We start from the raw sequence: 17,086 nt of genomic DNA, 5'->3' as shown, positions 1-17,086 counted from the left end.
CAAGTACATGTATAGCAGCTTTTGTGCACAGAACCATATTATATTCCATATTTTTGTGAGAAGGCCAAAATTCATAAACCTCAAAGCTCCTATACAAAAAATGTCAGCACAAAACTTATTCTTTCCTGTATTGAATATCTACCACAGACTAACTTGGAACGATCCGATTTTGAGACCAAGTCTCGGCTGACCAATCAGATGAGCTCAATGGAGCGAGAACTGAACATGGTTCGGAGGAAGCTGGACGGGGAAGGAGAACAACACAGGACGGTGCTGAAGACTTGGGAGGTATGAAATAAACAAACAAACAAAGAATTGTACAATCGAAGTCGAGGCGATGGTCTTACAATCTAAGGGTTTCAGGTTGGAGTCCTGTAGGATGATCGTGTTGTGTCCATAGGCAAGGCATGTCATCTCAATTGCTTCTCTTTACTCAGGTGTATCAATGGGGGACCTGTTAGGTAACTTTAAGATAAGGTTGAGTGCGCCCAATTACGACTGCACACTATGGGATGTCCCCCCCCAGGGGACGCATAGATGTGGCACACTGTTGTGCCCCATGGTGCGATTGTTTGACTATTTCTCACTTAAGTAGGTGTGGCAAATTACCAGTGACCAGGGATTACCGTTGTAAAGTTGTGGGAGAAGGCCTTTGCCTTGAATGGAAACCTCTATAATAAACAACTGCAAGTATAATACAAGGTGTTCATTATTCATATGTGCATCTCTGCTAGCTTGTCAACAAGCTAGGTTTTTTAACAATTCAGTTGGTGAGAGAGCACATATAAATATTACAGAGAAATAGGTCAGAAGTCATCGTGAGCATGTTACCATGATAACGTAAAATTGGTTGCAGGATATATCTGTTTCTTCCCGACATTTTTGGATCCTCCCATAAACACACCTGGTCATCTGCTCTTTGTTAGGCTAACCCACAGAAAGGGGTCAAAGGTTATCATAAATAAGTCACACAAGAGTCAGACTATCTCTTCCCATTGAGATATCTTTGTGATCTTTCTGGCTCGCGATAAATATTTCGAAATAGATTCATTTTAAATCGGCCACGAAACACTTTCCTCCCTGTAATGTAGCGTCTTATCTTGAATGCGGGGAACAAAGCTGTGGTTCTAGTCAATCAAATATCTCCTTTCCAGCATGTTTTTTATTTTATCATCAATGTTGTAGTGTTAAGACATCTAAAATCTGAGAGACAAAAATTCCAGGAATGGTTGGAATCTTTTAAAACATTTTGATGACTATCGTTCCTGGTTTGTAACTAAATACGTTTCTCTCTTCTTGTAGAGCAAAGTTCGAGAACTGGACCGTCAGTTGGCCAACGAGATGGAAAGCCATCAGAAAACTAAAGATGACCTCACCAAATCAAAGGTTGACCTTCAGGCCATGAAGCAGCAGGTTTGTTTACAGTTTTATATATATTTTTTAGCGAGATTTGTTAAGATTTGTATCGGTTTTTAGTGGTCTATCAATCTTAATTGGAGCGAGTTGCATGATTGGTTTTTCAAAAACTCCAGTACAATTTTTTTCTTCACAATATTTGTGACTTATTTGTGATGACATTATTTCCAGGTTAGGATTTAGTTTGAAAAGATTTTCAGTTTTTAGAAAAGTGAGAAATATTTTAGAAGGAAGAAGGAAAAAACAAATGTGTGTTACCTTTGGAACTGCTCTGGTGATAAACTGTGATTTTATTTTCAGTTATAGTAAACATCTGTTTTATCTGTCAAAGATTTTCGTCACCCAGTAGGGTACTTCACTCCCAAAATTATGTTTCTCTCGCAACAGAATTGAACAAATTACACAGGGAAAAGGAAGAAATTGCTGGCTTTTTTAACACAGAAGTGAATTTAAAGATCCAGCAACTCACAGTCGATTCATGTATCCGGCGAGTCACTTTTATGTCAACTTAAATCTTCTTAATTCCATCTTGTCGATACATGTCAAATGTACAGTATTGTGTATATTGTTTCATCAACAGTGTTCGAGCGTCGAGGCTCAGCTTGTGGCGGCACAAATTAAGCTGGAATCCGCTCACAAAGAGCTCAAAGATCTTGGTAAGTTCTCTTTAGTTTTCTTATATCATTCAAGCAAGTCTTTTTTGTTTTTGGTTTACCTTTCAATCACTTAAAAACAACATTATTTATCCAAACTGTTACTCACAATGTACACTAAATCAAATATGGTCTTGTAAATAAAAACGTTTTTTATAATTATGTGTACCTTGGCTGAGTAGATACAAAGGTTGTGGTATCAAAAGTTAGAATCGGTGTGGGGGGTGGGGGGGTGGGGGCAGTTGTTAAAGATTAGATTCCTGTATTAATACAACTTTTGTGTTCGGTCATCATTTCATCTTGTTATCAAAATCTGCCGATTTTGTAGATCATATTAGATCAAATTTTTAGATCAAAATCAGCCGAGTATTACTCTAATTAGGATGTCAGTTAATCAAACTAAGAGACATTTGTTGTCCAGAAATAAAGGTCAATGTAGGAGTAATTAATGCATTTATTAGATAATTTCCAACATCTGGTCAGACCGGACACTTTAAGGTTTATCAGGCACATTCAAAATTGATTTGGAATATTTTCAACTTTTACTCCATTATTAAAGTTGACCATATGGGCATAATGACTTACAAAGATATGATATTTTAGTCTCGAATAGCATCGAGAAGCTTATAAAAACCAACTCAAAATGCTGCTTCTTTAAAGTGGGTTAGCCCTTCTGGAGTAATCCATGATCAGTGTTCGACTTATGGCCAAAAAATTGCATAGCAACAAATTTCGACAATTGCTATACAATATTTTTGTTGCATAGCAGTTCCCCAATATTGAATAGCAGTTTTGAAATTACCACAAAACGGACCAAATGTTGGCGATCAATGTATTAACTAGAAAATGTTTGTTTTTTATTATTATTTATACTAGTGTTGCTACGATAATCGTTTTCAATATCGGTATCGGCCGATATTTGCAATATCGGCAGCATATCGGTATCGGTAAAATTTTGCCTAATTGCCGATAACAGCAAACCGATATTGAACTTTTCTTTTTAACAGCAGAGCTACCTGTACTTATTTATACTTGCAATGATTTGTTAATCTGCCCAAGACGATCCATTTCTTTAGTGTCAGTTAAACTCAGATTCATTTTCGATTAATATCCATGGAAACCTGACTCTCCGTAACATCTAAAAACACGTCTACGGCGCGCGAATATAACCAATGACCTTCGTGAACCTTGGCCTACACACAGCATTAGTGCAGCATATATACACTGTACTAACCATTCATTTCCTCAAAGGCCTCCGTGAAAACCTTGAACATGATGCATACAGTAACTGCACAGTTCAGCAGTGTTGGAAAACCTTGTTCAATTTCCCGCGAACACACTGCTGATTTCCCGCCGGTGTTCGCCTGCCTAGCACGCGTAACGTGCGAGCATAAAGGCGTGGTGTCCAGGGGCCCGTCTTAGGGCTATGGTGGGGTCATGGGGTAGAACCCTCGTGGGGAACCTGGGGGCGAAAGCCCCCGAAAATTGTTGTCATTTTTTGCGATGTCTGGCGATGAAAAAATTCGCAGTTGAGGATGCAAAATACTGACAACTTTTTTTATTTAAATTGTCACGAAACTGATGAAAATTTTAAAATGACAAGTTAAAGTAGCTATATTATGTTATAAAATGAAAAGAGATTTAATCTGTCTTTCAATCTTTAAAAAGTGCAACTTACAAAACTTCCGATATTATGAAACAAACAACGTTCAGCAAAGCCCCGTTTCTAGACTGCCTAACAATGAATAGCGTGCACTATGCGTACATTTTTACAACTGCAGTGTTTCACCCTATACCCAACTACTGTACCACGGTACATGTGCTGCGAATTTGCCCAGGTACCTTCCCAACAACTGTGAGCTCATCCCCTGTGTAACACCTGTTTGTTAACATTTTTTGGCACGTTGCCAGGGAACCTTTTAGTTACGTGAGATCCGTAACCGCCGAGGTGGTTAGGCTATTTGCTTTACACTTAACTATGGTAGGATATTATTTTTTCAGGTTTTTTTTTTCGCTATACGGTCAAGTGAATAAGTTGTACATTGAGTGTAAACTCAATAAATTATAACTTCTACATTGAGTAGAAGTTCGTAGGTTAAGGTTTGAGTGTTTGCTCCCAAATCTGACTAGGAATTTGTATCGCACAAATCGGCACAATGTGCGATGCTGATTTGGAAATGTCTCGCAAGTTTGTCGTTTTGGATCGCATTTTGCGATGCGATACCGGAAAAATCGAACACTGTCCATGATATTTCCATCTGAGATAAGCCTAAACTCTTAAAAAGGTTTTTTTCATAAGGTGATGTGTAAGCCCCCATCCAATAAAGACAGTGCACCATGGAGAAAGATTTGTTTTGAATGTATTTCTGCAATGTAAAAATGACAGTGATGAGGTCATAACTGTAACTGAGTTATCGCAGTAATCGTGTGAAGAGCTATGCGATTAATCGACTACAAAAGAAAGTGTGGACTATCAGCACTAGTGTAAACAACAATCCATTAGGCTTTCTCTTTATATATATGTGGCTTATCAGCATGGAAAAATGACAGCCTTTCGTGTCGAGATATAAAGTCCGTCTTGCGTGATTATTCCTCAAGGATTTCTGGGAATGCTTGAAGGCTTACTGCTCTGACATAAAAAATTCACAAAACTTGCTCTTTTTAAGACCACTTCATTTTATATAAAGTTGAAAAATAAAAGCTCTTTGTTTATCATTTTCATGAGTGTTCTCTGAACAAATTATGAAAGTTTGGTTCATTTCTCTGTGTGTGTGTAATACTTCCATGTTTGACCTTTGACCTTTATTTGTGACCTTTGACTTTCCAGAATCAGCGAAGGATTCGACAGATGGAGGTCGTAGTGAGTTGGAATTGAGGGCGCTAAAGCAGCAATTGTCCCAGAAGGAAAAGGAAATTCAAGGTAATATCTTATTAATTATTTAACAAACAAACAAACTCTTTTCATTCTTCTTCAGTGCCACTTCTTCCTTTCTTTATATTATCATTCTTAGATCTCTGGGAAAGGTTTAAATTTCTAGCAATTCACCTTTCATTGGGAACAATTTCCTTTCGAAACATGCAATAGGTGAAATTAGGTCATTTGAGTAGGAACAGGTTGCAGTAATGTACCCAGGCAAATTATGTGTTGATTCACAGCATACATAGCATCAATGTTTCTTTTTTTTCCCCTCTGTAGTGTTCTCGCCATAATTATGTATAGGATAATGACTTTCTCTATTTGATATCAGTAACTAAAGCAATCTAGTTGATGTTTAAGTTAGTAGGCCTTCATAGGCAAACTGATATGAAAACATATCAAAGACACATTACAACTAATCGGATGGACAGACAACTAAATTGGAACAATAAACATTGTAAAGGATAACAATAGAAAGAACAATGGAAATAAAAACAGGTGATGAATCAAATAAAATTGCATTGTCACATGTCATTTGATTGAAAGGCACATGAGGCTACTTACAAAGTGAAATAGTGCCATGGATCTCATGTCCCCCTCCCCCACCCCTCAGGTAGGGCCTAGTGCAGTGAAATGACCCTTTCTTCTCCCCTTGATGGTATTGACATGACTCAATTGTTAACTCATATTTCCAGAGCTGAATGACAAAGTTGGCAAGGCTGAGCAACATGTGGAGCAGTACAAGACAATTAGTGAAGCTGTGGAGCAAAGTCTAAAGGAACAGAATGAGGCCAGCCAAACATTCAAGGATACAATGGAGAAACGACTACAGGAAGCTAATGCAGGTGAGGTGTAGGTTATGGGGAGGCTTGTAGTAAGGGGCTTTAGGAAGCTAATGCAGGCGAGATGTAGGTTAGAGAGAGGCTTGTATTTAGGGGCTTCAGGAAGCTAATGCAGGTGAGGTGTAGGTTAGAGGGAGGCTTTTATCAGGGGTTTTAGGAAGCTAATGCAGGTGAGGTGTAGGTTAGAAGGAGGCTGGTATTAAGGGGCTTCGAGCAGCTAATACAGGTGAGGTGTAGGTTAGAGGGAAGCTAATATTCAAAAGTTTCAGGAAGCTTTTACATGTGAGATGTAGGTTTGGAGGGAAGCTTGTATTGTAGGTTTGGAGGGAAGCTTGTATTCAAGAGCTTCAGGAAGCTAATGTAACTGAGGTGTAGGTTAGGGGGACTTGGCTTGTATGCATTTGGGCTATCCAGCAACATAATTGTGGCAATCCCTATTCATTATTTTCTTTGGTTTGTGATCAAACATCCCTTTTGAATTAAACAATTTTATAACAGACAAATCCTAATAGTTCATAGAAATTATTAAGGATACTAAATATGTTTCTTTGTTCCCCTTTCTACCACAGCTCTACAAGCTACAGAGAGTAAGCTTTCAGAGAGTGAAGCAGAGAGGGACCAGCTGAGAAGCGAGAACCAAGGTCTGGGAGATGCTGCAAATGCTCAGGTACGATGTCATCTTCATGTTTGGATAGTCCAGAAGTATTTTATTAGATATAACCAACCTCAATACATCAAGGAAGTTGCCACTATAATGGTAGTGTAGTAATGGAAAAGATAAGTTTAATATTATTATGTAACATAAGTATTCAGTGGCATGCATGGCTTGCGTGGCATGCGCGGCGGGTTATTATGATTGATCTATCATGTGTTTCAATGCAATGTTAGACATTCTGCATTGCTCAACATAATAACAAGGACCTATTATATTTACATAATTCTGTTTCTATTCAAAGGTCTTGTGTGTTGTCAGACTTATGCACCTAATATGGGCAGGCTATGGCTTTCTTCCTATCTTATGTTTGTCTGTTTCTATGAGGATTAAAGCAAGCCCGTAGAGTTTATGGGGATTAAAGCAAGCCCGTAGAGTTTATGGGGATTAAAGCAAGCCCGTAGAGTTTATGGGGATTAAAGCAAGCCCGTAGAGTTTATGGGACATTTGCAGCCTGGATGTTTGTCTTTTCTTTACTGTTTGATGTTTAGATTTGATATACAAAGGTCACAGCAGTTCTCACATGTTTATTAGGTGGAATCAGAAATAGTTTGTTGCAATGAATACGCTAGCCAAATCACTACTGTTCTTCTTAGACACAAAAAGGGCGGAGTCAACACGATGCTGAATGTAGGTTTGATTGTTTGAGAAACTGGCTTGCTGTATTTTAAAGATGATGGCCATCCCTCCTTATGAGTTTTATTTCAATGGTAGACCATTGAACAGGGTGTCAATCACAGTTTACACATAAATTTCCAAGTTTTGGGTTAGGGAATTATTGTTTGTAACAAAATGGTAACAATTTATAGGTGAATTGATGGATAACTGTTATCAAGATGTTTCTTTATCTGTTGTACTAAAGCAAAGTGTTTTTGATAAAATCAGAATTAAAACAATTAAATAAGTGTGACCTTCAATCCCAAGTCACACTACTGATTTGATTTCGTTCTCAACACAGACTGCAGAACTGAGGAAGAACATTTCGAAACTTCAGGAGGAAATTAAAGAAACAACATCGAGATGCACAGAAGCTGAAAGCAAAGAGGCGGCTGCTCGACATGACTGCCAGGAGCAGAGCAAAGTAGCACAAGAGGTTGGTCTTACCTTAACAAAGAAGGGGTGGGGTGGGGTCAGAGGTGGGTCACAGGTTTCATTACAGGAGGTTGAAGAGGAGTAGGGGATTGGGGGAGCGGAAGAGGTTGGCTTTACCTTAACAAGGAAGGGGGTGGGGTGGGGTCAGAGGCGGGTCACAGGTTTCATTACAGGACGTTGAAGAGGGGTAGGGGATTGGGGGAGCGGAAGAGGTTGGCTTTACCTTAACAAGGAAGGGGTGGGGTGTGGTCAGAGGTGGGTCACAGCTTTCATTACAGGAGGTTGGCGAGGGGTAGGGGATTGGGGGAGCGGAAGAGGTTGGCTTTACCTTAACAAGGAAGGGGTGGGGTGGGGTCAGAGGTGGGTCACAGGTTTCATTACAGGAGGTTGAAGAGGAGTAGGGGATTGGGGGAGCGGAAGAGGTTGGCTTTACCTTAACAAGGAAGGGGTGGGGTGGGGTCAGAGGTGGGTCACAGCTATACTAACAGCGGATTTGGTATGAGGAGAGGAAGGAGACGGTGATTTGATTCAGAGTGATCTTGCAATCTCAATATGGAGGAGATATTTGTTAGTTTAATTTATTCGATGATGTCCTTCAACATGCTTGTAGCCAAAGAGGTTATGTTCTCTCTCTTACCTATCTTGCAGGCATGAGCTTTTTCCGCGAATTCGCGGAATATCCGTGATATCTTTTCTACCTCGGGGACCAAAACTATTATCCTAACACACTGTAGCATATGCAAACTGGATCCTATACCGCAATTTTTGCAAAGTGATTTTTTTTTTTACCCCTGCAGGCTCATCCCTGATGTTGGGGGTGTGCTTGTGGAGGTGAGGGATGGGAGGGATCTGCCATTCTCGATATTTAATGAAACATTTATAATAAATGATACAAGGAAAGAAAAAAGTTAAGCCCCTCTGTTTGACCATTTCAATTCCCTCCAATCTGTCTCCTTTCAGGCGTGCGATAAATATGAACGGGAGGTTGTACTACACGCAGCAGACATTCAACAATTGGTGACAGTCAAAGAACAGGTAAGGTCTCACTTCATCCTTTCCTTTGTAAGGCTTGTCGAACGTTATCAGCTCATTTTATCTCCACGTTTGTAAATGTCGCACCAGGCTGAAGGACGCTAATAATATGAAACATGGAGTAAGCGAACATTTTGACTTGTCCGTACATGTTTATGGTTTATAGGCAGTCCTGCTTTGCATGTTGCTGTGCTATATCCCGGCCCCCAACCCCATCCCCACCCACACCCCCACCCACAACAGGTTTATTTCCTATTAACTGTGGACTGGATCATATCTTCAATTCTGTTTCAGCTGACCAACCATAACAAGAAACTATCAGAGGCAGAAGAAACTGCCAAGAAAGCGCTGGATGAGTTGGCTGCCAGCAAAGCATCATGGGAAGAACAACTGCGTGTCCAGAAGGAGCAAGTGAAAAGTATCCAGAATAGGTGTGACGAACTTGAAGGGCAAAATGGAATGTTACACCAGCAGTTAGAAACGGTGAGATTTCTAGCTTTTGATTTCAAGCAATCCGGTTGCGACTGCGTTGTCGTAGAAGAAGCTCGAAAACTTGGAAATTATTTTGTTATTTTATTGCAGTAGTGCCGTGATCGATAATGGTTAGCTGTTAAAGAATGTCAGAGCCTTGCATTATGCAGTGTCTACTAGCCTGATAAAACCTATACAATAACTGTAAGTTAACTCACAGTATTTAATGTTACATCATCAGTGAAACAGCCATGACGCAATATACATGTTTAATTTGGCCAGTCGCTTTATCCGATGGAAACAGCTCCTGTTGAACAGCTAAAGAATGTCAGAGCCTTGCATTATGCAGTGTGTACTAGCCTGATGTAACCTATACACTAACTGAAAGTTAACACAAAGTATTAAATGTTACATCATCAGTGAAACACAGCCATGACTCAATTTACATTTTTTAAATTTGGCCAGTTGCTTTATCCGATGGAAACGGCTCCTGTTGAACAGCACAAAAAAAGTACAGCAATTATAAATGTGTTTTCTTTTTTCTTTTAATTTTCTTCTCTCCAGCTGTCTACTCAGATAATTGACTTTCAGACGGAGGCCAGCGGTTCTACTTCGGGGATGAATCTCTCCTTCAGCGAAGAAAACAAATCTTCCGAACAACTCTTGGAGGTGATAAAGTAAGTAATGAATTTTTTGTCTGAATACAGATTAACTGAAGGTGAAACGTCAACTACTTCACCTTCAAGGTTAACATGGATATATGAAGCAGTTGTGGAAATCTGTGTACAAAATCTTTTGATTTGGTTGATGTTTTGGGTTAAAGTCCTGTTAAAAGTAACTTTTGTAAATGTGAGTATGTTTCTTTTTACATTGTCCATGTTGTTGCATTATATTGGTATTGTTTTGTAGCGTGTTTTGTGTTGGTTAATGCCGAAATGTGCTCTTTCTTTTTAGGTTCTTGAGGCGAGAGAAGGAAATAGCGGAAACCAGGCTAGAAGTGACTCAGGGAGAGAGTCTACGGATCAAACAGAAATGCGATTCCATGAAACGACAGGTCTCTGAACTTCAGGAGGCCCTGCAGGAAGAGAGAGGACGGGCGGAGGTAAGAAACATTGACAAACAGCTTTGCACCTCCATCAGGTGTTATTTTTAGGCTTTAATCACAATTATGATGAAAGAAAGACTGCAGCTTACAGTTAACATACTTGTGTGAGGATAGTTTGCAGCGCAATAGACAACCAGAGCTGCTTTCGGGATCTTGTCAAAGTAGGCTGCAGCATAATGCAGCCATGCTGCATAGGACATAGTATTTTGTACTGTACAGTTTCACACAAAAGGCTGCACTGCTGATTGGCAGGGTTAGTCACTATTGTTTGATATTAATTCAGTCTGGCTGCAGAGGAATGTGCAGCTGCTGCAGTTGTTTCTTGTGTAAAAGAAGCATATTGTTTTTGGTGGAGGGCAAAGGTCATTTGGGGTCATCAGGGGTCAAATTGTGAAAACCTTGTAATCACGATATCTCAATACTGGAAGCTTGGACCCAACTCTAATTTAGTGTGTAGAAGTTCCACAGTGAGATAAAGAAGCTTATTGTGTTTGGTCAAAGGTCATTTGGAGTCATCAGAGGTCAAATCGGGAAACCCTTGTAAACATGTACACCCTCACTATACATCATGTCAGATTCATGAAGAATACTGCTCATGTCACATCGAAACCACAATGCATTTTTGCATTCTGGTTTGTTTTCAAATTTTGTGTGCAGTAGTAAGCCAGATGTATGTTAGCTATGTAAATTTTGTCAGATTTTGTTGGCATATGATAAAATACTTCTCAAGTCATATAGGTGTACTGAGCTTCTCTCAGATCTTTAGGTGTTGTTTCATCTCAATTTACTCCAAATCATTCCAGGCTATGGCGAAGACAAGAGCCCAGCATGAGAACCTTCGCAAGAAAGTAGAGACGCTAAATGCTGTTACCGATAGCAACCGCCTCTTACGAGAAGAGAAAGATAAACTCGAGTTGGATTTCCAGCAAGCAGAGGCAAAGGTTAGTGTTGATTGTGTAAAATGTGTCTTACCCAAAATTCAATGAGATGGTGATGGTCCCTCCCCCTAAATAAACCCTACCCCATCAATCATCACCCTCCACCCCCACCAAACAAAATAGTAACCTTGATGAAATGTGGATTGTTCTTTGCAAAATCAACCAATATTCATATAAAAAAATAGAATAATTGTTTTTGATTGTTTCCTACTGTTTAGCATATGACCAGAATTGGCAGAGTTTTGGAAGTAAACTTCACTCTTTTGTTAGCATTTTCTGAATGCCTTTTAAAGTGGACCCAACCAATCAGAAGCCATGATCACATCATATCCCATTTTAACTACTATAAAACCCTAACCAAACAAGAACACTTGATTTTTCTAAATAGGTTCAACAACTAGAGAAAGTTATCATACCAATTCAAGAGCAGGTTAGAGAACAGGTCGCTAAACTTGAAAGCCTGACCACTGAGAAGACCGCCCTCGCTGCTGAGGCCAGCAAGTGGCGTCTACGAGCTAACCATCTGATTGAGCAGTATAACAAAGTTGACCCTGATGAACAGAAGAAACTTCTGTAAGCTCTAATTACTTTGTAATTCGATGCTGCAATCTGTTGTAAAGATTTGAGAAGCTGTGTTAATTTATTCGCATTGCTATATGTTAGTTGTTATAGACAGATTTGCCTTTTGTTGATGTTGTTTTGTTTGTCTTTCTCATTTCTTCCTTTCCCTTTGTTTTTACGACACAACAAAGGAATACCAAGAAGCCCTCAACAACAGTCGTTACCAACACAAACTCGTATTCAAACAAACATCAACAAAAACAACAAAAAAGAACCGCAGCCTCAACATAATTTTGTACAACCCCCCCTCTTAGTAATCATCTGGCTACCAATATCGCCAAACTCTTTTTCAAAATTTTAGATGAAGAATTCCCAGTAAACAACAGACTACACAAGATTTTAACAGAAGCACACTAAAATTTAGTTACAGCTGAATGCCAAACATGAAAAAACGTAATCGACGCTCACAACAAATCTATCATCAACAATTATTTGTTTGTACCTTTGCATTTACAATTTTTATTTTTGTTGCATTTGGTGATGCAGTTGAACAATAAAAACAACCATGATAGAAGCAGTTTAGTTGGTCTTTACACCTTCCTGTTTCCAAGAAAATATATCAAAGCTTTGCTTAGAGAAATGGAAGAGCCTTTACTAGTCAAAAATAGGCTGGCTGTTAGATTGAGAAAGTTAATGGAAAGCTACAAAAGTTGAGGGCAGCAGTACTGGAAACACATCCGCTTCTTCTCACACCCTGCCCACAATACCTGGTCCTCTGTCGGTCTTTATTTAAAGGTATGGTCATGTGACCTTCTCTTCTCTTTACTATCACAGGCAAGAGAAAGAAAGCAACAAGAAGACGATAGCAGATCAACGTGAGGAAGCCCTCAGATACAAGTAAGTTATTTTTGGACTAATTTGAACAGGATTTGTCCCATGATTTCTCCTGTGTGTTGTGTGGTATGTATAATACAAAGATTAAGAATACTGGAAGCTTTGTGCTGCATAGATGCTGGAAATTTTCGAAAGTGTTTAAGGAGCAAAAGTTTGGAATAATACATATATATATAATACATAATAATATTAATCGTCGCTAATGAAATTTCATTCCAAATGGTGAAGAATAATATAGAAGCAATTGCAGTTGCGATGGGAAGATCAATGGAAGTAAAGTTTGTGATTGTACTTTTAGATTTGAAGTGGATTACTTATTCATTGCACGGTTATGATTATTCATTTGAGAAAACAATTTATGCAAATTGGTTATCCACTGGCTGACTTCAAGGATTAATACAGAAAAAGTCATGGGAATTTAAAAAATCAGTTTCCAGGCCTGGAAAACTCATGGAAAAGAGTTAAAAGAGTCATGCAAAAATATATGTCTTCACAGGGAGCTTTCTTGTGTTGTGATTGGCCAGTGAAAGTACAGAGCACATGTCAAAGGTTACTGGCAATGAAATTTTACCATTGGTGTTGTAATTATTAAAATTTTAATAAAATAAATTGGTTTTACACTTGCAAATTGTGGTTTCCAATAATCAAATTAGTAAAATTTTAATAAAATAAATTGATTTTACACTTGCAAATTGTGGTTTTCAATAATCAAATTAATAAAATTTTAATAAAATAAATTGGTTTTACACTTGCAAATTGTGGTTTTCAATAATCAAATTAATAAAATTTTAATAAAATAAATTGGTTTTACACTTGCAAATTGTGGTTTTCAATAATCAGTCATTCTTTTCTTTCTTTTTACAGGGCTGAGCTTTCCAAGTTGAACCAGTTGCTGAGTAATGCCAGGTAAGGATCAAGTGTTCAAAAACTTACATGACAATAAAATCTCTCCATTAATTTGTTGGAACGACAAGTAAAAGTCCACATTGACAAGCCTTATAACAGGCAACATTTTATAATAATATAATAAATACGTCATTTATATAGCGCTAAATCACAAAAAGTATCAAAGCGCTTCACAAGAAACAGAAACAAAACACGATAAAAAGGAAATAAACATTGTGAAACAAATAATAACCTAATAAAAATAATCCTAAAATACCAACACACACAAAAAAGTAAAAAACAATAAGAGGTTATTAAAAAACCAATAGGAGGTTATAAAAACAAAACAATAGGAGGTTATAAAAAATACAATAGGAGGTTGTAAAAAAAAAACAATACGAGGTTATAAAAGTACAATAAGAGATTATAACAAACAAGAGATTATAAAAAGGTAATATTACCTAAAAAAACCCTTAAAAAAATATGTCTTCAACAACATTTATATATTGGCAGCATTTTAGTGTCTCTTTCCTTTGAATGTGAAAATTGAACGGTTGGAGGCAAAGGGCATGGTGGGCAGGTGGGGGAGGGGGGATGGGATGGTTCTATCCATTTGCCTATCAATGGAAAAGTCCCCCATGCCTATGTCATACAAAGTTTTTGTTTGTTTTATGAAAGAGTTAAGACATTCTTTAATTTGATTTTTTTAATAATTTTCCAGTCATTTTTATATATTTGATATATGTTTATATATTTACATATGTTTTTTTTTGCCTTATTTTCATCAGAACTGAGATTTCTAAGTTAGACATGGCACAGACCTCTACGCAGTAAGTGATCTTTGTCCTATTTTATCTTTCTAATCTGTATTAATTTTCCATAAAAGACTCATCATCTTTGTGTCTACCAGCAAATATATATATATTTCCATATAACAGATTCAATTTTTTGCTATTTCTCTAGTTTTTCCCTCATTTCATTTCTATAGGGGTCTTCCCTCTCATTCATAAACTTCCATAATAAAATTTATTTTCATTTTGTGATTAGCAGTCATGATATTAATTGTTTTGATAGATTTGTTCTTAATCAAACTGGGATAGCAAAGCCCTTCTCTAGCTTATGTGGTAGACATTTGTAGTGAATAAACTCCTGCAAATATCCAATGGAAGTTTTGCTCCATTTGTGAGTGTAGTTAAAGCCTTTATATATTTTCATATTTTCAAGTCAGTGGCATAGCAATGAGTGAGGTGCAGGGTGGTCCTAGCCCCCACCCAAATATTTGTCTCCCCCCCAAAAAAAAGGAAAAAAAAAGGAAAAAAAAGAAAGAAGAACTGTCAGAAAACAGTTTCTGTCTGTCCCCTAGAAAATCATTGGCCTTCAAGAAAGGAAGTTTCTTTACTCCCCTGCTTCAATTTGAATGTAAACAATGTAGAACCTACTTACCACTTCCAGGTGATTTTATAATCTTCAAAAATAAAAGTTTACACGCAGCATCTTGCAAAATATCCATCTCTAAACGGAATATTTGTCTTGTTAATCGGAATGTGTCACAAAGCCCTTCAGAGATTTTGCATAAATGCAAATTTCAAGAAAAAGTTAAATATTTTTCTTACCCAATTTAACACAGTAAGGAAACATTTACTGGAACTGGTGTAGGTGGCTATTAAAATGCTGCAAACACCAGGTATTAATTATACCAGCTTGTATAGTCTGTTTCTATATCAACCTGATTTGAGATGTATTGTTATTTTTCTTCTTACTTAAAGGTCTAAACATAATCTAGAAGTTCAGAAGCTAAAGTAAGTGCTACTGTTTATTGGTAGATTTGAGAATTGGGGGGGGGGGTGTGGGTTGGGATGGGTGGTGAGGGCTGGGTAGGGTAATTCACAGGGTTACATATTCATCTTTACATGTGATCATTCTGTGTTTGACATTGTTAGTAACCTTCTTATGTTTGTTATATTTAGAGGTCCTAATTGTTCCAGGGGATAATTGTTTGTAAGGAGTGGAGATGGGTGGGGGGGTTGGGCATTATGGGGTAGGGAGAGGCTCCTAGTGGGTACTCATAGCAGCTAATTGATTTGGTACCAACTTCAACCATTAGCTATATCACTAGCTTTACCTTGTAAGGATATTAACGTTCTGTATGTATTCCAGTTGAACAGGTTTTACTCATGTTTGATGATATCTTGAATTTTTTGTGAGACTAAGTTAAGTTGCTCTTTCTTTTAAAGGACATATTGCACCAAAATGTTACTGTTTGCATTTTGCATAGCAGACGAGTGTGGATTTTCTCCATTGCAAGATGCTTACAGTAGGCTTAGGTCTGTTTGAAATATCTGTTATGCATCTTTGTGTTATCTGGCAAAGTGGCCACCTTGAATAACTAAATTTTCTTTGCGATATGTTGTTGAGATTCCAATTTTCACATCGTAACAAGTTCCAGGCATCTGGTGGTGTGATTACAAAAAACAATGTTAAACTACAAAATGAAACTTTGTTTTGGTTTGTACGGATAAAGAATGAAAGGTGAAGTGGATTTGATCGATGTTTTTGTTCATGGAAGGAGTTTCTTTTCACTTTCAGAGAAGAGCTAAATATTGCGAAGGCCGACTTGAAGAGCAAGACCGACGAAGTGAAAGCAAAAACTGCCGACATAGAGGAGAAGAATAAAATCAGTAACCAGGTGAGGATAGAAAACCTACCCCCCCCACCACCCCAGTCCCCAAACTACCCAAACTGACATCCTTTCATGGCCTCAAATAACACGTTTTATTTGACGAAAGATAAGTTGAGTTTTTAGTAACCGTCTAGAATTTTGATTAGGACATAATCAGTGTGTTGAGCTGGCAACTGGCAGTGTGGAAATGTTTAGTCAAACTATTAGTGTTACATTGTCACCATGGTAACCCTTTGAACAGGAAATAATGTTCTGAAACAAAGTGAGGTACCATACATTTATTCTCGAGTTATCGTTTCACTCTCCTATTGGTCAATCTTTGCACCCCTGTCGCACCAACAGACGCAGATATTAATAACTTTGATAGCGTAATCCTACTTGAATCACACCAGTTTGACACCATCTTTGTTATAACTGTCAAGTTGAAGTTGTTGTATGTTTTGATTGTGTCATAGGTCAAGCGGCTCGGCAGGAAGTACAAGTCTCAATTCGAAGAGGCCAAAGCTGAAGTTGATCGCCTGCAGGCCAGACTCACATCTCAAGAGGCGGAGGCTGCCAAACCCAATCCTGAATCGGAAGCTAAAATCAGACAGCTGGAAGAGAAAGTGCAGCACGTCAACCAGGTTCGTGTCCTCGTAAAGAATTGCTCTACCCCAGTGACGGCCCTCCCCTTTGCCGCTCAGGGGGCACTTGCGACCCACACAGATCCCCGGTGTGACCCGTCAGAACCCAGTTTGTCAATGCTAGTGCTTTCAGTGAGCTCTGAAAATAAAGTTCTAAGTCAATTAGAAAACAATCAGTTCTTAACACAATACCAAAACCTGTTTCAGTTCTTGTCACCCGGGTTCAAAGTTTCAAAATGCTGCCCCGTAATTGGATGACTTTGTG

The 17,086-nt window shown here is 38.2% G+C and overlaps 1 protein-coding gene across 4 annotated transcripts in view; it reads left to right on the top strand.

Moving 5' to 3' along the window:
• Positions 1-17,086, top strand: part of LOC139973052 (nucleoprotein TPR-like) — a 56,785-nt gene that overhangs the window by 18,498 nt on the left and 21,201 nt on the right. For all 4 annotated transcript variants that reach the window (XM_071979419.1, XM_071979417.1, XM_071979418.1 and 1 more), the window contains exons 22-40: positions 148-288; positions 1,303-1,413; positions 1,997-2,072; positions 4,897-4,989; positions 5,682-5,831; positions 6,398-6,495; positions 7,499-7,633; positions 8,593-8,667; positions 8,959-9,147; positions 9,700-9,812; positions 10,090-10,237; positions 11,044-11,181; positions 11,567-11,751; positions 12,574-12,636; positions 13,498-13,539; positions 14,307-14,348; positions 15,285-15,317; positions 16,105-16,204; positions 16,654-16,821. In XM_071979419.1, coding sequence (XP_071835520.1) covers positions 148-288; positions 1,303-1,413; positions 1,997-2,072; positions 4,897-4,989; positions 5,682-5,831; positions 6,398-6,495; positions 7,499-7,633; positions 8,593-8,667; positions 8,959-9,147; positions 9,700-9,812; positions 10,090-10,237; positions 11,044-11,181; positions 11,567-11,751; positions 12,574-12,636; positions 13,498-13,539; positions 14,307-14,348; positions 15,285-15,317; positions 16,105-16,204; positions 16,654-16,821 — 2,100 coding nt within the window. The remainder of the gene's footprint in view (positions 1-147; positions 289-1,302; positions 1,414-1,996; positions 2,073-4,896; positions 4,990-5,681; positions 5,832-6,397; positions 6,496-7,498; positions 7,634-8,592; positions 8,668-8,958; positions 9,148-9,699; positions 9,813-10,089; positions 10,238-11,043; positions 11,182-11,566; positions 11,752-12,573; positions 12,637-13,497; positions 13,540-14,306; positions 14,349-15,284; positions 15,318-16,104; positions 16,205-16,653; positions 16,822-17,086) is intronic.

This window comes from Apostichopus japonicus, chromosome 9 (genome assembly GCF_037975245.1).
Source record: "Apostichopus japonicus isolate 1M-3 chromosome 9, ASM3797524v1, whole genome shotgun sequence".
Lineage (NCBI taxonomy): Eukaryota > Metazoa > Echinodermata > Holothuroidea > Aspidochirotida > Stichopodidae > Apostichopus > Apostichopus japonicus.
This window is presented reverse-complemented; position numbering and strand designations above follow the sequence as displayed.